This window comes from Canis lupus, chromosome 32 (genome assembly GCF_003254725.2).
Source record: "Canis lupus dingo isolate Sandy chromosome 32, ASM325472v2, whole genome shotgun sequence".
NCBI lineage: Eukaryota > Metazoa > Chordata > Mammalia > Carnivora > Canidae > Canis > Canis lupus.
In genome coordinates this window covers 12,198,348-12,222,243 of record NC_064274.1, presented here as the reverse complement: position 1 = coordinate 12,222,243, position 23,896 = coordinate 12,198,348, and the positions used below count along the sequence as shown (strand labels likewise).

General features: G+C 34.2%; 1 protein-coding gene across 6 annotated transcripts in view; it reads left to right on the top strand.

Moving 5' to 3' along the window:
• FAM13A (family with sequence similarity 13 member A) overlaps window positions 1-23,896 on the top strand; it is a 344,934-nt gene that overhangs the window by 131,126 nt on the left and 189,912 nt on the right. For all 6 annotated transcript variants that reach the window (XM_025424952.3, XM_035709590.2, XM_025424933.3 and 3 more), the window contains one exon: window positions 8,949-9,102. In XM_025424952.3, the coding sequence (XP_025280737.1) occupies window positions 8,949-9,102 (154 nt within the window). The remainder of the gene's footprint in view (window positions 1-8,948; window positions 9,103-23,896) is intronic.

Here is a 23,896-nt window from a genome sequence, read left to right as displayed (position 1 = left end):
CAGGGTCCTGGGATTAGGCTCCATGTTCACCAACGAGTCTGCTTGAAGATTCTCTTTTTCCTTCTCCTCTTTGCCCCTTCCCCCTCTCGCTCTCTCTAAAAAAGTCTTGTAAAACATAGATGTAGACTTCGTATAATAAAGGGAATAAGGTAGTTCTATTGAAGAAGAATTAACAATCTTATTTTTGTTAAATGCTGTTATGCTCCTAATGCACAGCTTTAACTTGTTGTTAATGTGAATATGATTATTGCAAATCTTGTTTTATCATTTTATCTGCCTTTCACCAAGCAGTCATAACTGAGGAGTCATGGTAACCAGATGTCAGTGTTTTCAGTTGCCTTATGTGCAATGTAGAGGTAGTAGATGCATTTCATTTTTTTGGGTAAATGTTTTTATTGTGGTGAAATACATGTGACATAAAACTTACCATCATAATCAGTTTTAAGTGAACACTTCAGTGATATTAAACACATTAACACTGTTGTGCAACCATCACCAACATCCATGCCCAAAACTTTTTTCATCTTATAAGACTGAAACTCTATATTCATTAAATAGGAACTTTTCACTCTGACCCTAACCCCTACCAACTGCCATTATACTTTGTCTTTGTGGTTTTGACTACTTCAAGTACCTCATGTAAATGGAATCATGCAGTATGTCTTTTTATGGCTTACCTATTTATATAAAATAATGCCCTCAATGTTTACTCATGTTGTAGTATATTGCAGGATTTTCTTCCATTTCTAGGGCTCAGTAATTTTCCATTGTGTGTATATACCACATTTTGTTTATCCATTAATATATGGGTTGCTTCCACATTTTAGTTGTTGGGAATAATGCTGTTATGAATGTGAGTATATAATTGTTCTTCCAGACCATGCTTTCAGTTCAGTATATTCCAGAAGTGGAATTTGTAGATAATATAGTAATTCTGTTTTTAATTTGTCGAGGAATTGCCATACTTTTTTCCATAGTGGCTATACCATTTTGTATTCACACCAACAGTGCACAAGGGTTCCAGTTTCTCTACATCCTCACCAATACTTGTTTTCTAGTTTTTTGGTAGTAACCATTCTAGTGGATGTGAGGTGATATCTCATTGTAATTTTTATTTGTATTTTCCTAATGATGAGTTATGCTGAGCATTTTTTCCTGTGCTTTTTGGCTATTTGTATATCTTCTTTGGAGAAATGTCTATTCAAGTCTTTTACCAATTTTTTAAAAAGATTTATTTATTTATTCATGAGAGACACAGACTGAGAGAGGGGCAGAGACACAGGCAGAGGGAGAAGCAGGCTCCTCACAGGGACCCTGATGTGAGACTCAATCCTGGGACTGCAGGATCACACCCTGGGCTGAAGGCACTAAACCGCTGAGCCACCCTGGCTGCCCAGGAGTTCTCTATATATAACCTAGATATTAGTTCCTTATCAAATATGTGATTTATAGATATTTTCTCTCATTCTGTGGGGTACGTATTTACCCTATAGATAGTGTCTTGATGCACAAAATTTTTAAAATTTTCATGAAGTCTAATTTGTCTGCTTTTCTTTTGTAGCCTATGTTTTACATGTTATAGCCAAGAAATCTGCCAAATTCAATGTCATGAAGTTTTTGCTTTATGTGTTTTTACAAGCATTTTATAGTTTTAGATTCTGGGTCCATTTTGAATTAATTTTTATATATGATACTAGGTAGTGGGTCAACTTCATTCTTTTGCATGTGAATATCCAGTTTTTGCAGTACTATTTGTTGAAAGATAGTCCATTTTTAATTCAGTGGTGTTAACATCCTTGGCAAATCTCATTTGACCATATAAGCAAAGGTTCATTACTGGGCTCTCTCTGTATCCATTAGTATTTATATCTGCCTTCATGCCAATACCTCACTGCTTTGATTACTATAGCTCTGTAGTAAGTGTTGAAATTAGTAAATGGGAGTCTTCTATTTTTGGTTCCCTTTATTGAGTTTGTTTTGGCTATTCGAGATCACTTGAGGTTCCATGTGAATTTTAGGATGGGCTTTTCTATTTCTGCAAAAAATGCTGTTGGAATTTTGATAGCAATTGCATAGAATCTGTAGGTTGCTTTGTGTAATATTCGTATTTTAACAATATTAAGTCTTCCAATCCATGAACATGAGATGTATTTCCATTTATTTATTTTTTTAACTTCTTTCATCAGCATTTTGTAGTTTCCATTTTATAAGTATTTCACATCCTTGGTTAAATATAATCCTAAGTGTTTGATTCCTTTTGATACTAATGGCATAGTTATGTCATTTCCTTTTCATATTATTTATTGTTTATAGAAATGCATTTGTCTGGCTTTGACATAAAGTCATGTTGGTTTCACAGGATTAGTTAAGAAATGTTTTCTCCTCAGTTTTTTGGAAATGTTTGAGAAATACTAATATTAGTTTAAGCATTTGGTAGAATTTACCAATGAAGCCATCAAGTCCAGAGCATTTTTGGGGGGGAAATTTTTGATTATTGATTCAGTCTTCTTACTATCAATAGGTCTATTCAGATTTTCTTTATCTTCGTGATTCTGTCTTGGTAGGTTTAGTGCTTCTAGTAGTCAGTCCATTTCACTTGGATTATCCAGTTTGTTGATGTGCAAATATCATAGTATACTCTCATAATTCTTTTTCATTTCTATAGAGTCAGTAGTATTGTCCCCACATTAATTTCAGATTTTAACAATTTGAGCACCCCTTGCTCTTTTTAAAATTCATCTAGTTAAAAGTTTGTCAATTTTGTTTATCTTCTCAAAGAACCAACTTTTGGTTTCATTGATAGTTCTCTTCTGTTTTTCTGTTTCATTTATCTCTGCTCTAGTCTTTACTCTTTCTCTCCTGCTAGCTTTGTGGTTTTTTTAGTTCTTTTCCTAGTTCTTTAAGTTGTAAAGTTAGGTTTTTCTTTGAGATCTTTCTTGTTTTCTAGTGTGTTTGAACTATAAATTTCCTCCTTAGGCTCTGTTTTGCTACATCCCATAAATTTTGATTTTGTTGTGTTTTCATTTTCATTCATCTCTAAATATTTTCTAATTTTCATTAAAATACAGTTTTTGTTCCATTGATTGCCTAAACATAATTCCACAATTTTGTGGATTTTTTAGTTTTCTTGATGTTATTATTTGTAACTTTATCCCATTGTGGTCTGAGAAGTTACTTTGTAAAATGAATATCTTTTTAAATATTTTGAGATTTAATTTGTAGTCTAACATATGGTATATCCTGGAAAATGCCACATGTACACTTGAGAAAAGTGTTCACTCTGGTTGTTGTCAGGTAAAATATTGTGTGTGTGTGTCCAGTAGATCTAGTTTGTTGTTTTTTTAAATCCTCTGTTTCTTCTGTCTGGTGTCCTATCCATTTTGGGGAGTAGGGTATTGAATTCATGAACTATTGTAGAACTGTTTATTTCTCCCTTAAATTCTGTCCATTTTTTCTTCATATATTTTGGTGATTCTATCATTAGCTGTGTAAGTGTTTATAACTGTTATATTTTCTTGTTGTGTTGAAACTTTTATTAATATATAATGACTTTCTTTGTCTCTTTTAACCTTTTTTAATTTTAAGTTTATTATGTATAATATTATTATAGGCACCTCTGCTCTCTTTCACTTACAATATGCATGTATTATTTTTTCCCATCCTTTTACTTTTAACCTGTTTGTAGATTTGGATCTCAAGTGAATCTGTTGTAGATAGAATATAATTGGGTTATGTGTTTTAATTCATTCTGCCAGTCTCTTCTCTTTTGGAGAGTTTAATCCATTTATATTTAAAGTAATTACTGATAAGGAGGGACTTGTATCATTGTGCTATGCATTTTCTATGGCCTTTACAGCTTTTTGTCCTTCATTTACTTCATTACTATTTTCTTTTGTGTTTAGTTAAAATTTTTTGTAGTATAATGTTTAAATTCCTTTCTCATTTTCTTTTGTGTACATTCTGTAGGTATGTTCTTTGTGGTTGCCATGAGGATTACATCTAACATCCTAAACTTATAGCACTCTAATTTGAATAAGTACCAGCTTTACTTCAATAACATACAAAAACTCTGCCCCAAGGTTCCTGACTGGCTCAGTCAGTAGAGCATGCAACTCTTGATCTCAGGATTGTGAATTTGAGCCCTGTTGAACATAGAGATTATTTTAAAAACAAAACAAAAGAAAAACTGTGCTCTTTTATAGCTCCTTCCCCACCTCTTTCAATTATTGATATCACAAAATTATATCTTTATATAATTTTTGCCCCAAAACATAAAGTAATATATATGTTTTTTTTACATTTTTCACATATCTGTATTTTTTTATTTAGATAAAATTGACATTGTTAGTTTTAGGTGTACAACACGATCATCAGTATGTGTGTATGTTGTAAAATGGTGACCATAGTAAGTCTAAGTTAATATCACTACACATACTTAAAAGCTTTTTTTCTTGTAATGAGAACTTTTAAGATTTTCTATTAGTAACTTTCAAATATACAATACAGTATTATTAACTATAGTCATTATACTGTATGTTACATCCTCAGAAAATTTATTTAATAACTCGGAGTTTGTACCTTTAAACTACCTTCACTCACTTTGCTCATCCTTCACCCTTATCTCTGGCAACCAGCAATTTGTTCCCTGTAGCTATCAGTTCAGGGGTTTTTTTTGTTTGTTTGCTTGCTTGCTTGCTTGCTTGCTTGCTTTCTTTTTTTCTTTCTTTCTTTCTCTCTCTCTCTCTCTCTTTCTTTCTTTCTTATTCATTCATTCATTCATTCATTCATTCATTCATGAGAAGCACAGAGAGGCAGAGACATAGGCAGAGGGAAAAAGCAGGTTCCCTGGCAGGAGCCTGATGTGGGACTCGATCCCAGGACTACAGGATCATGACCTGAGCCAAAGGCAAACATTCAACCACTGAGCCACCCAGGTGCCCTATCTGTTAAGATTTTTTTTTTTGTTTTGTTTTGTTTTTGTTGATTGTTGTTTTAGATTACACATATACATGAGATTTTATGTTATTTTTCTTTCTCTCACTTATTTCATTTGGCATTCAAGGTCATCCATGTTGTTACAAAGTGCAGGATTTTCTTCCTTTTCATGGCTGAATAATATTCCTGTGTGTGTATATCCCACATCTTCTTTATTTATCCTTGATAGACATTTAGGTCTTAACCCATTTTGAGTTTATTTTTCTGTATGCTGTAAGAAAGTCATCCAGATTCATTCTTTTTCATGTTGCTGTCCATTTTTCGTAACACCATTTGTTGAGGAGACTGTCTTTTCCCCATTTGGATATTCTTTACTGTTTTGTCAAAGATTAATTGACTGTGTAATCGGGTTCATTTCTGGGTTTACTATTCTGGCCCATTCATCTATGTGTCTGTTTTTTATGCCAATACCATACTATTTTGATTACTACAACTTTGTAATATAACTTGAAGTATGGAATTGCTTCGCTTTTCTTTTTTCAATGTTGCTTTGGCTATTTGGGGTTGTCTGTGGTTCCATACAAATTTTAGGATTGTTTTTTCTAGTTCTGTGAAAAATGCTATTGCATTTTGTTAGGTATTGCATTAAATGTGCAGATTGTTTGGGAAATTATATACATTTTAACAATATTCTCCCAATCCATGACATGGAACATCTTTCCTTTTCTTTGTGTCCTCTTCAGTCTGTTTCATCAGTGTTTATAGTTTTCAAAGTACAGGTCATTCACCTCTTTGGTTAGGTTTATACCTGGGTATCTTATTATTTTGGGTGCAATTATAAATGGGATTGTTTTCTTAGTTCCTGCTGTTTCATTATTGGCGTATAGAAATGCAACAGATCTCTATGCATTGATATGTCCTGTGACTTTACTGAATTCGTCTATCAGTTCTAGCAGTTTTTTGGTGGAATCTTTTGGGTTTTCTTTATATAGTATAATGTTATCTGCAAATAGTGAAAGTTTTACTTCTTTCTTATCAATTTACATGCATTTTATATCTTTTTGTTGTCTGATTGGTATGGCTAGGACTTCCAGTACTATGTTGAATAAAAGTGGTGAAAGTGAACTTCCTTGTCTTGTTCCTGACCTTGAGGAAACGCTTTCAATGAGGATGATGTTTGCATTGGGTTTTTCAGAAGTCTCTCTTTTTTCTTTTTTAATGTAATCTACACCCCCACCGTGGAGCTTTACCATGATCCTGAGATCAAGCATTGCATGCTTCACTGACTGAGCCAGCCAAGCACCACATTCAAAAGTACTATGAGTTTTCATATATGGACTTTATTATGTTTTTTAATTATGTTGCATTATGTTCCCTGCTTTGTTGAGGGTTTTTGTCATGAATGGGTATTGTACCTTGTCAAATGCTTTTCTACATCTATTGAAAGTACCATATGGTTCTTATCCTATCTCATATTGTTGTGTTGTATCAAACTGATTGATTTGTGAATATCAAACCACCCTTGAAACCCAGGAATAATCCCACTAAGTCAAAAAGAATTTTTTTTTAATGTATTGTTGGGTTTGGTTTGCTAGTATTTTGTTGAGGATTTTTGCATCTATGTTCATGAGAGAGATAAGCTTGTAGTTCTCTTTTTTTATGGTGTCTTTATCTGGCTCAAGGTTATGCTGGCCTCATAAAATGAATTTGGAAGTTTTCCTTCCTTTCTGTTTTTTGGAATAGTTTGAGAAGATAGGTATTAACTGTTCTTTAAATATTAGGTAGAATTTTCCTGTGAATCTCTGTGGTCCTGAGCTTTTATTTGTTGGGAATTTTTTGATTACTATTTCAATTTCTTTTATGGTAATCAGTTCAAATTTTTATTTCTTCTTCAGTTTTGGTAAGTTGTAGGTTTCTAGGAATTTATCCATTTTTTCCCAGGTTTTCTTATTTGTTAGCATATACTTTTTCATAATATCGCTAACAATCATTTGTATTTCTGTGGTATCAGTTATTTCTCCACTTTAATTTGTGATTTTTGTGAGCTCTCTCTTTCTTTCTTTCTTTCTCTTTCTTTCTTTCTTTCTTTCTTTCTTTCTTCTTTCTTTCTCTCTCTCTCTCTCTCCCTCTCTCCCTCCCTCCCTCCCTCCCTCCCACCCTCCCTCCCTGCCTCTCTCTTTCTTTTTTGGATAGTTTTGGCTAGAGTTTTATCAATTCTGTTGATCATTTCAAAGATCCTTGTTTCATTGATCTGTTATATTGGGTTTTTAAAGTTTCTATTTCATTTATTTCTGCTCTAATCTTTATTATTTCCTTTCTTCTGCTGGTTTTAGGTGTTGTTTGTTGTTCTTTTTTAACACCTTTAGGTGTAAGACTAGGTTGTTTGAGATTTTGCTTGCTTGTTGAGATAGGCCTATATTGCTATAAACTTCCCGCTTTGAATAATTTTGTTGCATCCCAAAGATTTTGAACAATTGCATTTTTATTTTCACTTATTTTTATGTACTTTTTAATTTCTTTTATTTCCTGATTGACGTAATGGCAGTTTGATATCCAGTTTGGCAAATGTTGGGAATCTCTTGACTAGGTTTCAAGTTCTGGAAATATTTCTCCATGGTTTTCAACTTCACCCTCTTGTGTTTTTGGTTCTGCTCATTCATCATTCTTAATGAAAGGCAGCACATTTTTGCAGCTTACTGTAATATTTATATTATAGGAATTTTATGGATTCAAGTCTTATATTCAAATCTTTAATCCATTTTAAGTTGATTTTGTGTATGGTGTGAGGTATGAGTTCCAGTTTAATTCTTTTGCGTATAGCTATTCAGTCTTCTCAACATCATTTATTAAAGAGACTGTCTTTCCCCCATGTTGTGTTCTTGGCTTCTTTGCCATAGATTAATTGACCATAAGAGTGAGATTATTTCTAGACTCAACACACAGAGAAGGCCATGTGAAGATGGAGCAGAGTTTTAAGATGCTGGCCTTGATTGAAAATTGAAGCAATAGTCACAGCCAAGGAATGTTACCAGTTAGTGCACTCTGCTGGCCTCCAGAACTGTAAAAGAATAAATTTCTGTTGTTTTAAGCAACAGCTGGTGATAATTTGTTATAGTAGCCACAGGAAACTAATCTAGATGGATACTAACATCTCAGTGTGGCTTTTTTAATATTCTCACTGGTTATTCAATGAGGTTAAAGATCTTTGCACTATAAGATTATTGATGTTCAACTATATTGATGTTTTCTTCTATGAGTTTTTCAGCTCTTGTCCTTTGTCTTTTTTAATTTTCTTCCTTATTGACTAGTAGGAATTCTTTGCGTAGTCTAACTGCCAATCCTGTCAATTGTCCATGTTACTGAAGAGATACTCATGTCTAATCTATAGCTTGTGTTTCTACCTTATTTATGGTGTCTTCTGCATTCAGAAGATCTTTTTCACATTTTTTTTCATTATGGAAATTTTTTTAACTTACCCAAAAGAAGAGAGAGTAGTACATAGTATAATAAATCTTCCATTTACACATCACTCAGCTTTAACAGTAATCAGTATTTTTTTTCTGGAAATATTTAAATTTTTCTTTAAGTTTTGTACTTTTTGTGCATTATCTAAGAAGACCTTCAATAAAGATTCTGTTGCTATTATTTCTGTGGCGAACATTCTATAGTTTCTGTCAGTCTTTTTGTTATAACATTTGATTTTTAACACTTTTGTTCTTATATATTACCTTATGCATAGCAATTTCTAATACATACAAAGCATTATGACACCCATGCTAATCTATACCTCCTTCCTGAACAACATGTCCTTTTCATATTCATCACAAGCTATTGAACAGAATTTGTGCCGGCAACATCGTACGTCACCATAGAGCTTGTTGAAAATTGTGTGTGTCCTTATAGGAAGGCTGATCAGTCATATAGGAGATGTCAAAATGTATTCCTGAGTCAGCTGTGCTGGCATTTTTTGTTTTTACAAAATAATTCATGTCATTTCTCCCCCTTATTTCTAGTGTGCCACCTGGGCTTGAAGGCATGAAAGAACAAGACATCTGCAACAAGATAATGGCTAAATTACTAGAAAATTATAATACTCTGTTTGAAGTAGAGCATACAGAAAATGATAACCAGAGATATGAAAACCTGGCTAGGCTTATCATAGTAAAAGTAAGTAACTTTGGCATTTAATCTTCAGTATTATATTTTGAATGGAAGATATTTTATTTAAATCATTCTTTACCATAAAAATGTCATGGATATAGAGTATTATTCCTGTGCTTGTTGAATTCTGTTTATGAACATGTTCTCTGTATCAAGTATTTAACTGATCTATATTCTTCTAAGATTGGAGGATAGTTGTGAATTGATGTTTCCTTGTTGCTGTTAAAATCATCTCAAAATCACTTACCTAGCCCACTGCTCTGGTCGATTTCTATAGAAACCTGGTGTTACAGCAAGGATATGTGCTTATGGCTGTGTTCAGGAGTGCTTGCTTACTGAGTAGATTGCAAATTCCCGAGGATAATATCATTGTGTCTTTTTTTCTCTCTTGTGTCTGGGATACTTTCAAGTTCAACCTCAGGTTTTAAGTCCCACATATGTAGTTCCTGGCAACTATCATCAGTAAAGGATAATATTTTTATAAGCTATAAAGGAATCCTTGATAATATGATCTCTACCTTTTATTTTAATTGGCTGATAATTTATATAACATATCCTTTACACATTAGGGAAATACATGTAGGTCTCTAAAAAGAGTCTGAGGATAAACCAAATCAAATCTTCCAGGGAAGGCATTTTATTTCTTTCTCCTTTATATTGAGGCAAATCATGATGGAATAGATATGAGAGGTTCCCTTAGGTTTCCTGAGACTTAACACATTTACAGACTGCAGTATACTCATTGATTTGTATGGCAATGAATGATAAAACCTAAGCACTTGGTTTGGTCACTGAAGAGGCATTTTCATCTCTTCTTCCAGTTAAGATCATGACTTTGAAGAAGAAATAAAAGGTAATGAGTATCAACTAGCACCCTTCCAAAAATCAAAAGAAGACCAAAATCTAGGTTTTCTTAGCCAGGGCTTATGTTGTTAATACAACAGACTCCCTATAAGGAATATAGTACATCTGAGACGAATGCATTTATCTGGAATCTTGCCAAACTGATAAAGAGAACTCTAAACTAGAATTTGAGGTAAGGGAAGAATAATGCACAGATAGAATGATAAAATGAGATGAAAGTATAACTTAAGTTGGAGACAATACAGTAGCTGAGAAAATGTGTCAGTGATTCACAAGAGGAAATATGGGGAAAAATACATCAGTTTTGCTACCAAAAAATTAAAAACAATTTTTAATAGAAAAAAATCTATCTTAAATTTGTTCCTTTGATTCCTATAGTACTTTGCAAAGGTCTCTATTTAAAATATTAAAAAGTAATTGACTTTGTTTCAGCTGTATCTCTGATCAATACTTTTAAACACTTCTATTTTTTAATTAAAGCTAATAAGATAAGCCTAAAATATAATGAAAATAGAAAATATGATCTAGGCCAGACAAACTTGCTGAGATACAGGTATTAATGAGAATATGCCAAGAGAAGGTTATATTGCTATGCAAATAAAATAACACTTGGTGAGATATATGGAAGGAGTCCGTGCTTGGAAATCATTGAGCTACTAGGTTTAAGTCTGGTGGAGAACTTAGCATGAGCATACAAGATAAAACACACAAACTAATAGTACTATGGGAGTCAAATACTGTTATCTTAGGTAGATAAAGAATATGACTGTTACTGTCCTAATGCAAGTTTCAGATCTGGCCTAGAGGCAGATAAAGATCATGGTTGGAAAAAAAAATTAAAAAAAAAAAAAAAGATCATGGTTGGAAACTACATTTCTATACTGTGGAAGCATCATTCTACTAAAGCAAAATATTTGGTGCATTCTTTACTGATCTTGCTAATAGCCTCATCTCAGATGGTAGATTATGCTACAAGGGAATGATGCTCTGGATGTAGTAAGGATGAAATGGAGGCTACAAAAATTATTTTAATGAAATACGCCGGTGCCATTTTAGGTCCATAAAAGTAAAGAACATACTAGCCACAGGTAGGTATGTAAACTTGGATATTGTTTAGAAAGCAGATCTTTTTAATTCCTTAAAATCATAGAAATATTAGATACAAACCAAAAAGGAAGGTAATTAGAAAGGAAATGGGAGGGTCACAATGAAATCAATGACATAGTGAAAAATTGGAAAAATGGAAGGGAACTGAAAAAAACAAGTTCTTATTCTGATCATTCGCATGAGCTCAGCTTTTAGAAGGATGTATACAAGAAACCAGCACAAAACAAGAGATAAGTATGCATGAATAACAGACATATAAATTATACTGAGAATAAGCTTAAGCTCATGGAAACTACTGTATATCTATAACTACTATATATCTAATTACTTTCTATATCTCAGTATAGAAAAGGGCTTTTAAGGGGAAGAAGTACTAAATGTATCCACTGACATACCTCAGTATACCCCAATGTAGGGAATAAAGCCATAAAAGATTGAATGAAACTTCTCACAATATCCTCATGGACTGTATGGAGATTAGGGGTTCAGACAAATCTAAGTTTAGTTTCATTTGGACCAGGATGAAGGACTTTGATTGTGGATTGGCATTTACTTCAGGGCAGGTCTCTACATCTGTTTGTGTTATTTTCAGTATTTTAATCATTGACTTAAATGAGTATATACTTAGCACATTTGCAAGTGAAATATTGGATGGCTGAATATATAGACCAAACAGAATGGTGTGTGTATGTCTGTGTGTGTGTGTGTGTGTGTGCAGCCATTTTCCTCTTCTTCCTTGCTTCAAACAAAAAAACCCACCTTATCTGGGCTTGCAGCGAAGTGCCAAGGTCAGATGGGTCCCTTCCACAGCTCTAAGGGATGGATGAATCACAATGGTCTATACTACCATCCTTTTTAGTTATACATATGTATCAAACTGCCTCGAGGTCACTCGTACCTGCATGCCCCATGGATTATCTCATCAATTTTTCTTGTCCTTTAAGATCTAATGCTCCACTTGTCTTAATGAATGGCCCACCCATCCGCACAATTGCTCCAGGTTGGTATCCAACAATCACTAAAACCTGTTATTTCTGCCTAAATATCTCTCCAATCTCTTCTCTCTCACTACTACTTCCTCATAGCCTCTCCAGGCAAGAAAATTCTACACATGGCTTATTATCACAATCATGTGGTGACCTAGCCCTAGAGTCAGAAACTCATCATGATAAAGGACAGTTGGAAGGCAGGCAGCAGGAAGGGAGCCCTGCCCAAAGAAATCACGTTTAAAGGATTTTACACCACCCTGGAAGGAGCCCTCCACTTTTTCCCACATGATAGATAGGCAACAAAAACCTGATTGAATAACAGATGCAGGGAGGGTTAATTGATTAAAATAGCCTGCTAAAAAGCCCAAAAAAACCCCATACTTGGAAACTCCTGTGGCAACTCTCTCAAGTCCCTCCTTCTTTGGGAACCTTATTTCATTCAATAAACCTTGCTTTGCTGCCCATTGCTCAGCCTGGTCTACCTCTTCATTCTTCCAAGTGGCATGACCAAGAACTGCAGGCACCGATGGAGGAAAAAAAATCCTGCAACAATTGTAGGGCCCCAAAACCTGCATTTTAAAAGGCATCCTTTGTAATTTTAATGATCATCCAGATTTGAGGACTGAGTAATCTGAGACTATTACAATAGCCTTCTTATTTGTTTTCCTGACTTTGGTCTAATCCTTGACTCCCACTTCCCTCTTCTGCCTGAGTTATTCTTCATTATGCAGATTCAAACATGACACTTCCCATCTCAGAATTCTTCAGTGAGCTTTTCTTCACCTATCCCTATATTATAAAATCCAAATCTTAGCAAGACAAACAAGAGTTTGCATAATTTGAACCCACTTCACTTATTCATATTTCCTTCTCACCACTCCTTCCCATACATTTGATACAGTAAGCAATCTTTGATATGATCATAGAAGCAATGTCATTTTAGGCCTCATGTTTGTCAAGCTATAGAACTCAATGCCTGGCATTGAAAATTCCCTGAATTCAGTAGATGGACTCTATTCATTTTACTGAAAATAATGTCCCTGATCACAATTTGTACATAATATGAAAGCAATGTTAATGAGTATTTTCAAAATAATTGAATAAATTTGAAAACATGATAGTTCACAGAGTATTTCATGTCTGCCTTATTTTAAGATAAAATACTAGATACTTCTAAAGAACAGTTCCAGAAAAAGCAATGAAAATAGAGTAAGAATGCCTATATTTGTAACCTGACTACTCAGCAATATGACTGGGTAATTTTTAATATCTGTTTCCCTTTCCTGTTATTTAAGATTGCAAATATTCTATAGATTTATTGTGGGATTCAAACCATTAATGCTTGTGAAAGTATTTTAAAGCCAGTTAAATAGTTTAGAAATATAAAGTATTAAATTGGGGCAAGGATGATAATACAGGATGAAGAGTAATTGATGAAGACATTGGCTTACTTTGAAATGATCTGGTCCAGGATACTTCAGTAGATATATTTATCAATAAGCTTAGGGCACAGAGTTTAAAACTCTAATCTAGAATAACACAAAATGGGTTAGAATTTCAGTTTGTGTGACCCTGGGCAAATTATTCAATTTCTCCTTCAACCTTAGTTTCCTCATCTGTAAAATAGATGAAAACTATCACTAATTAATTTAAGCTGTTTTTTTGTTATGATTAAATGAATAAAAGTAGCAAATTTTCAATAAATTATAGCTTGAAAAGAAATCATTAGTTTCATATCACTTTTATGATATTATCTTACTTCTCTCTACCTGAAAGGGTATCAGTCTTGATAATGGAAGGAAAACAGAGTCAAATGCATAAAAATAAAGTTGACAATCAGATATATTACTCATGACAGAAGAGTCACTGCTTCTAGACATTTCTTACTATTAATTCACTATTATATGTTTTTTATTATGACTATATTAAGTATCCTTCTTGTCTTTGGAAAGACAAGAATTGAATATGATTGTACTTTCAATGGATGGAAAAATGTGATTTTAGTATTTAAGCATCTATTCAGATATGTTTTTTGAAAAGGAGTTTTTTTTTTTTAGGTGGAAGTTTTATGAAAGAGTGGAATATTTAAGTGGCTTTATGAAAAATGAGATTTCAACACGTTGTTGGGGAGAGGAAGTGAACAGGGAAACAGAAAATCTTCCAGGAGAAGAATATGTTTTACATTATGTATTCTTTGTGTAGTGTGATCAGACATTTCTGACCAGACCAAAGGAAGTAGCACAAGAGCTACATACCAGAGGAAACCAGTATACAGTTTAACTAGGGAGTTAATAATTACAAGAATGGGAGAATGATGAAAGGTTTTAAAAAGAAGATGGATTTAATTTAAGCTACACTTTAGATTTTTACTATCCTTTTTTGGTGCAAGCAGGAAGTTGGTGTGGCTCTTCAGTGAAATCTTTTTGTAATAAGCTCTCAGGGGAGTAGCCTAATGTCTATTTCTACTCAGTTAACTGTGGCCAGTGCTGCAAAATTAATCATAGCTTGTACAATGCATTCATCAGCCTCATTTCCAGACAGGCCTCTACTGGGGGCCAAGGCAAAAATTAAGAAAAAAGATTCATCTATAAGACTCTTCCTTTGAGTCCACTTTCGTATTCTCTGGGGGTGAACTAAGTTCCCTTTAAGGTTTTTGCAGATTCTGCAATGATTTGGGCATATCCACTAGATCTCATTACTTTAATCAAAGGAATTTTGGATAGACCTCTTTGGAGTATGACATTTGGAGAAATCTATAGTCTCCTGAAGGTCTAAGAATGTACATGTTGGCTCCTGGCATTTTAATACACATTCTGCTGCATTTGGCATGTAGTCTTCATGGTTGGTTCTTTATGGTTATGGCCATTTTTTGCTTAAGGTGCAACTTTCTTTTCTCTTTTTCATTATTTTTGGTGTTAGTAGGCTTCAAGGAAGGAACATAATAGAAGCATCTTTATTTTGCCAAACTGGAAAGTCAAATCTGTATTTCTAAATAACTAGGTTAGGAGAAACTTATCTTTCAAGTGACATCTAACAGCTGTAGCATAATTTCTGTAGCTTCAGAACAATTCTAGATTCTCTCTTCCTAAGAGGATCTAAATCCAAGACTTAGTAAAGTATTTCCCTCATATTTACTCAGGAATTACTTTAAACATCTGGATATTTACATACACAAAATTTGGTGGCTTAAATATGGTTTAAATAATCCACCTTGTAATCTAAGCTGAATTTATTAAATCTAAATAATTACTAAGTGCCTGCTATTTGCAAAGCATTATTCTAGGCACAACAAATACATCAGTAAGCAATTGACCAAAGTCTCTGCCTTTATGAAGCTTATATTCTAATGAAGATACAATAAATAATAGTCAATAAATAATTAAGAAACCATGTCAGATGGTGATAGATTCTGTGGAGAAAAAAAAGGAAAGGGAGAAGTAATGGTAAGATAGGAAAATGTCATTTACTCATTTAAATAGGATGTCAAATGCTTCATTGATGTGGGGACATTTGAGCAGAGACTTGAAGGAAGGAGCAAGAAGAAAGAAGAACATTCCATACAAGAGGAGAAGAGGAGTACAAAGTCCTGAGTTGGGAGCATACTTGTCTGTTTGAGCAGAGCTGAGAAGGCTAGTATGGTTGAATTACATTGAGCAAGGGAAAAAGGTAAAGAAATGAGGCAATAAGACACCAGATCATCGATGCTCTAAAAAGTCCTGGTAAACATTTTGACTTTCATTCTAAAAGTACTTTATTAGATAGTATTGAACAAAAGAGTGCCATGACATGACTTATAAATTAAAAGGATTACTGTAATTACTAGACAGAGAATAGATGAGAGAGATAGACAGTAGCAGAGAGACCCACTGGGAGCTAATCACAATAGCCTGGTTAAGAAATGATGGTGGCTTGGGCCAGGGTAATGGGTAGTGAAAATGATGGAAAGAGCTGTGACAAATGGGTTAGGTTATGAAAGAACACAGTGGGAAGTACTAGAGACACCAGTTAGGTTAGAGAGTATTTTAGTTGGGAGCAGGCAGGCTAGAAGAGTGGTGGAGTGTGAACAGAGTAGATATTTATATTAGTAATTTTGGTGGTGGAGCAGTCTGGAGTGATAAGATTTAGGTTGTGTTCATGAGAATAAGTGAAGTGGAGAAGCAAAAGTCATTGGAAGAAGATGGCTAAAGGTGATGAATAAAGATATTGATGGTTTGTTCTAAATGGCCCTGAATTTACCCAGGAGGATAGCAGATACTGAGGTAGACAGAAGGATTGTGAGCCTGGTCTGCTTAGTATATACATATTATTTACATTTTTTGTGTATAAATTACATTTATATGTATTTAATAGGGCTATTGAGCTCCATATATAATACATAGAATAAAGTGATTAATATGTTCAATATCAATATAGAGTTAGCTAGATGAGTATCACTGTATTCCAAATAAACATCCTGTGAGACTGTCTTTATTAGTATCACTATTGCCCGTTATAGCTTTAGGAATTTCTTTGATATTGGCTTCAGTACATATGTCATTCATGTGTCCTGTTGGACGTTGTCATCATTGGACTAGGAAATCCTTGTCCTTTAAAGCTACATTTGATAATGGAGTATAATCACTAATCATTTTGAGCCACAGCAGATCACTAAGTAGTGATTAAATATTAACTTTTGTGTTTAAAATTGAAACTGGCTATAAAAAAATTATGCTGATATTCCTTTGTGACTCATAAGCAAACTCAAAATAGTTTAAAACTGTCCTGAGCAAAAAAAAAAAAAAAAAAGTCCTGAGCAAAAGCAAAATATTAGTGATTCATAGTGACTAGTTTGAGGGAAGTGCTCACTTATCAGTGTGTGGTATGGCAAGTTTGATTACAAAGTTCAGTCTTGTTCCTGTAGAGTTTATCACATAAACTGATAGATCACATAAACTTCCTAAATTATTTTCCATGTGTTTTTTATGCTGAAGAACACTGCATGTGTATTTTTATTTTCCATGTAGGGCTACAGGCTAAACAAATTAATTTCAACAACCGTTCTTTTTTTTTTGTATTTAATACCAACTCTGTGCAAAACTCTGGACTAAGGACTAGACCTCTTCAGAAAATAAACAAGACCTGTCTGTCCCTAAAGGAACTTACAGTCAATAACAAACACAAAATCAGTGCAAGGGCAAAGGGGCAAAAGGAAGGAGGCTTTATGCTAGGTATTATATTAACTTCTTCTACATATTATCTCATTTATTTCTTACAGTAGCCCTGTGAAGTAGATGGACTTAATTCTACTTTGAACATGAGCAAGTCTAAAGAGTACATTATTCAGGGTCAAGAGCAATTAATGACAGAGTTGGGTTTTTAAACTCACAGTACTGATATCAGGCCAAGTCTTAGTTTAAGTTGGAGTATCAGTGCCATGAACATTTACACATTTATTCATTCAATATGTATTGTGCCATGAACATTTATACATTTATTCATTCAATATGTATTATAGTAATTTAGTGTCAGGGAAGCTTTCTGTTCTGATTCTAGTCCTGTATTTGTTCACTACCCCTAACCTATTCTATAGCCCCTCAAGAACATTCCAAACTGGGTAGCAGTGGAGTTATAAGAAATAAAAAGTGTTTGATGCTTTGTGATTTTGGCTGTGTTATCTTTCTGTGCGGGTGAACTTACATAGTGAAAGTGACTAACTTGTACTCCTCAAAATGTTACCATTTTGGGCACCTGGGAACTCGGAGTTAGCAATAAATTAAAATACATTTGCTCATTTCTGCAGATCAAACCTTTCTTTGGACAGAGAGCTGTATATTTTTAGATTGACTCTGAATTTGAAGGCTAAAAAATAGTAAGTGATGTTTAAGAAACAGATAAAATTGAATAATAGAATGTATGACTCAAATAGGCACTTTCTAGTAGTGGCATCTGATTAGATTATCAATGTAAAGTATTAAGTAATAAAAGTAGTAGTAGAAGTTACTGCTTAACTTTGGGTTATTGTGGCTCCAATTTTTAGATCATAGTCATATATTTACAATTCAGATTTCTGTTAATTTCTTTTCCCCAGACAATTTGTTTTGTAGACTGTTTACAGATAAACACAAGTCTACTCGGGAATCATTGGAATAAATTAGATATATCTGCCAGGTGTTAATTTCCTGCTTTCTTATTATGAAGAATACTTAAGACAGACTAAATTACTTTGCTTATGAAAACATCATTATACTCTGCAACCTTTAAACTACTTACAGTGAGATGGCAATGTTTTGGAACCGACACCTCAGAAGTTGCACATTTTATTTTTATTTACATGTTTATTTGAGAGAGAGGCAGGCAGAGAGAGTGAGTTTTTTTTTTTTTAAAGATTTTATTTATTTATTCATGAGAGACAGAGAGGCAGAGGCATAGACATAGGCAGAGGGAAAAGCAGGCTCCTCATAGGGAGCCCGATGTAGGACTCAATCCTAGAACCCTAGGATCACGCCCTGGGTCAAAGACAGACGCTCAACCACTGAGCCACCCAAGCATCCCAAGAGGGAGAATATTAAGCAAGCTCCACACCCAGCATGGAGCCTGAACTGGATCTCATGACCCTGAGATCATGACCTGAGCTGAAATCAAGAGTCAGGTGCCTAACCAACTGAGCCACCCACACAACCCAGATTTAAAATCATTGTATTGTGTGTATTTGGCAAGTAGGGACCCTCCGTAAATGGCAAGTGAATATTTGCAGATTTTCAAGAGATCACTTGAATTTCCTTTAGTACTGAATTTCTGCTATTTTCTTCATTTGGTCTCCTAGGGATAGAAATTACATTTCTGTGAGCCAGGAGTGCCTAGAAAGGAATATCCCTCCAGGGCAGTCCTTAACCAATAATGAATAGCATGGGAGGTATAAATTCCCAGATCCTTTACTCCTTGGTTGAAATAATTCTATTGTGTGTGTTAAAAAGTGTTTCCCAGGGCTTTCCCCTAAATTTGAGCCTCAAAACTACTGTAAAGCTCTATTAGCTTCATAATGGCACCCTTACTAGCTACCTTATTCCCTCTATTATCACCCATTTCCCTGCTGAACCACTCAAATAAACTACTTGCCCTCAATCCTTGTTGTGGGGTTTAGTCTTGGTCAGGTGGGGTTTAGTCTTGGTCAGGTGGGTAGGAGTCCAACCTACAACATCTCAAATTTTACAAAAATGAGGCCTTCACTTATCCTCCAGGTGCAGTTAATCCCCATCTCCTCTGTTAGCATAGGGTACTTTCTTTCTCCTTAATATTAGAACAAGTCTCGGGGCACCTGGGTAGCTCAGTCTGTTGAGTGTTTGTCTTTGGCTCAGGTTGTGATCTCAGGGTTGAGCCCTTGAGCCCTGTATCAGGCTCCCTGCTCAGTGGAGAATCTGCTGGAGATTCTCTCTCTCACTGTCCCTCCCTCCCTCCCAATGTCCTTCCCCTCCCCCTATCCCGGCTTGTGCTTGCTCTCTCTCTCCCTCTCCCTCCCTCTCTCTCTCTCTCTCTCTCTCTCTCAAATAAATAAATTGAAAAATCTTAAAAAAAAAAAAAAAAAGCCAAGTCTTACAGTTTGCCTTGAGTGAATTGCTGTTTTCTCTTGTATTGTAAGTTCGTATTGTATTATAAGTTCTTCAAGGGTCAGAACGATCTCTCTTATTTAGTTATCCTTCTGCTTTTCTCTAAAAGTGGTAGAGTAACTTGCATTCTTATGTGTTACAAAACACTTCTTCTAGTTACTTATATTTACTCAAAAAAGTCTTTTGAATTGCATCATGTACACCTAAGTAAAAGCTAACTCAAATTTATTCTAGAAAAGTCATGTAACTATTCTGGGAATTAGTATTGGTTCACATTTCTAGAGTACAGAATAAAAATTTGCTTAATAGAATGCCATCTAACTGATTTGCCAGATTCATCAATTCTCTGCATTTGCTTTTAAAGCATACTAACTGCTGTCCATGGCAACTCTGAAGGCTTGTGGCTAATTAGCTATTCTCTTGCATACTCTGTTCATTACCAGTTTTACTTTGTGCTAACCAAGACTTATTTGTCCTTTTCCAAAACTATTCATGCCAGTCTATTGTTTGTGGTACCTATATAATTTAATTAGGCAAATGCAATGTTAATGCAACACTATAATTATTTGTAGGAAAATAGTGTCAAAGTGATTAATACAAGCTTATTTAACAGATTGTGAAATCATGGGGGCTTACTACAATCCAAGGTTATTTCTCACTCCACATGCAGTGAGTTGAGCAACTCTCCTCCATTTTGTCCAGACCATCTTCCAAAGTTGTGTCAGCAGGAAAAGAAGGAGTTGAGAATAATATAGAATAGTCTTATGACTACACATGGAAGTGGCTTAACATACTTCTTACATTTCTTTTAGCAGATTTAGTTTTATTGCTTCCAACCTAATTGTAAGGGAGGCTAGAAATGTAGTCTTTCTAGTGCATAAGGAGGGGACATCGAGGACACAAAGAGATGGTATTGTGTACCTAAAGAATTGTTTCTGTTGTAAAAAATAAGTTGAAAAATTGGAGAGACTCGATAAGGTTAAAGGCTTTATATTTTTACTCCAAATAAGTGATACATTATGATTATGGTTTATACAAGGAAGAAGGTGTGGAATTCCAAGCTCTTGGACATTCTCAAAGAAATGCCCACACCAAAAAACTGGAAAATAAATGAACATTGAAGACTTTTAAAGTAAATAAAATACTGTATTATTTGTACATATCATTTTTAAGTATTCCTGTTTTAGTTTACTTTTGGGGTTACCTAACCTGCAACTTTTCCTTATTTAAGTAGATAGGAAGAGGTCTTCTATAGAGCCATTATTTTATACAGGTAATAGTTGGCATCTGGAGATAGACTGCTTAGTTTCAAATTCCATTTCTGCCACTTACTGGGTAAGTGACCTTAGACAAGCTACTTTTACTTTCCATACCTCAGTTTCTGTATATAAGAAATTTAGATAGCAGAAGTATATATTTTGTAGGGTTATTTTGAGGGTCAAATGAATAAATGTATATTAAGCACTTAGAAAAATGCCATACATGTAGTAAGCACTATATAGGTGATAGCCAGTATTATATTTTGATTGTCATCATCATCATTATTTTAAGGTTTGATTCCACAGTTTTCTGCTGAGTGACCACACTGTATGTGACACTATGAATAAATACTTGTATGACTTAAAGTGTTTTGATTGAAAACAACACAAAAAAAGCAACTGTGGCTAAAATCAGACTAGAAAAAGTAAAAGAATTGTTTGAAAGTACATGGGGTAATTCACACAATAGAAAGTAAAGCTGAGCACATGAGCAAGATGGCAGTGTAGGGGCCCTGGCCCTGGTTTGCCCACAAAAATGATGATTCGACTACTAATGGATGAAAATAACTTGGAAAGCTTCCAGGTATAGGAGAGAAGCTCCATCAACCAAGTAAAGCACAAAACCCAAGAACGGCCACATAAATAAGTGTAAGAAGCTGTTTACCTGTGTCAGCTTATTCCATGGACCACAGCCATCTCTGGCACACTTTACTTTCCTATAGTTAGAGTTTGCTTCTTTTTAAATTGTGTATCCCTTAATAAATTATCTTTTAACTTTTATTTTAGGATAAGAAGTAATTTACATATCACTTTTATAATGTAACATTCTGCATTTGTCTATATTTTTACTTTTCCAATGAAATTTATACTTCTACTTTGTTTACCGTGGTTTGGTTTGGTTTTAGTGTTGTTGTTTTTTTTTTAAGATTTTATTAGAAGGACAATGTGTGGGTAAGTAGAGGTACGAGCAGAGAGAGAGGGGGGAAAAACACTGTAAGTCATAAAATCTCTAAGAGAAAGTCATATGATAATGATAAAATGGTCAGTTCAACAGGAAAATTTAACAATTCTAAATACCAAACATTAGAGGACCTAAATATATCAAGCAAATACTTAGGGACCTAAAGAGAGAAAATGACAGCAATACAATAACACTAGAAGATTTCAATCCCACTTTTAATAATGGAATATCCAGACAAAAATTAATAAACAGCTGACTTAAAGAACATTATAGACCAAATATACCAATCAGACATTTTCAGGAGATTCAATCCAACAACAGAAGAATATGCATTCTTCTTAAGTGCACACAGAACATTCTCCTGGATAGATCATATCTTAGATGACACTACAAATCTTAGCAAATTTAAGATTGAAATCATCCCAGGTATCTTTTCAGCTTCAGTTGAATGAAGCTAGGAATCCATAGCAGTAAGAAAGTGGGAGAATTTACAAATAATTGGAAACTAAACAATACACTCTTGAACAGCACTGGGCCACAGAGGAAATCAAAAGAGAATTTACAAATTCTCTTTTATTTGTCTTAAGACAAATAAAAACAAAAACACAACTTACCAAAACTTATAAAATGCTACAAAAAATGAAGTAGGAACATTAAGATCTCAGGAGAGAAGTTTATTGCGATAAATGCTTACATTAGAAAACAAATTTCTCAAACATCCTAACTTTATAATCAAGGAACTGGGAAAAGAAGAAAAATACAGTAAGCCCAAAATTACCAGAAGAAAGGAAATAATAAAGATTAGATCACAAATAACGGAAAACAAAAACTAAGTTTTGTGTGAAAAGGAAAGAAATTCAACAAACCCTTAACTAGACTAAGTAATTTTTTTTGGACAGCAAAAAGCACAGACGACAAAAGCAAAAATGAATGAGACTACATCAAACTAAAACACAAACTTTGAGGGCACCTGGATGGCTCAGTGCGAGTCTGCCTTTGATTCAGGGCATGATCCCAGGGTCCTGAGATTGAGTCCCCACAGGGAGTCTGCTTCTCCCTCTGCCTGTGTCTCTGCCTTTCTTTGTCTCTCATGAATAAATAAAATCTTTGAAAATAAAAAAAATAAACTTTGTAATATTCTGCACAAGGGAAACCATCAACAAAATGAAGAGGCAGCCTACAGAATGGGAGAGAATATCTGCAAACCATATGTTCAATAAGAGGTTACTGTAAAATCTCATAATTCAATAGCAAAAAAAAAAGAAAGAAAAATTAAGACAAAGGGCCCTAATAGACATTTTTCCAAAGAAAACACAAATGGCCAACAGGTACATGAAAAAGTGCTCAACATCAGTAATCATCAAGGAAATGCAAATCAAAATCACAAGATATTATCTCACATCTGTTAGAATGGCTATTATCAAAAAGATGAGATGAAAAATGTACATGAGGGTGTGGAAATAAAGGGAATCCTTGTACTATGTTGATGGAAATGTAGATTGGTTTAGCCATTATGGAAAATGATGTACAGGTTCATCAATAAATAAAAATAGAACTACCATATGATCCAGCAATCCTGCTTCTAGGTACATATCCAAGGAAATGAAATCAGTGTCCCAAAGGGATATCTGCACTCCTATATTGATTGTAGCATTATTCACAATAGCCAAGAATGGGAAATATGTAAATGCCCATTGACAGATGAATGGATAAATAAAATATGATGTATGTATCTACAATGGAATATTGTTCAGTCATAAAAAAAAAAAGAAAGAAAGAAATCCTCTCATTTGTGACAACATGGATGAACCTGGAGGACTTTATGCTACTTGAAGTAAGCCAGCCATACAAAGGTAAATACTGTATGATCTTACTTATATGTGGAAATCTTAAAAAGTTGAACTCCTGGAAGCTGAGAATAGATTGGTGGTTGACAGTAGTTGGTAGGGGGGACATGCAGAAGTGTGGTTAAGGGGTACAGAGTTTCAGGTTTTGCAAGATAAATTCTGGAAATCTAATATACAACAATGTGAAGTT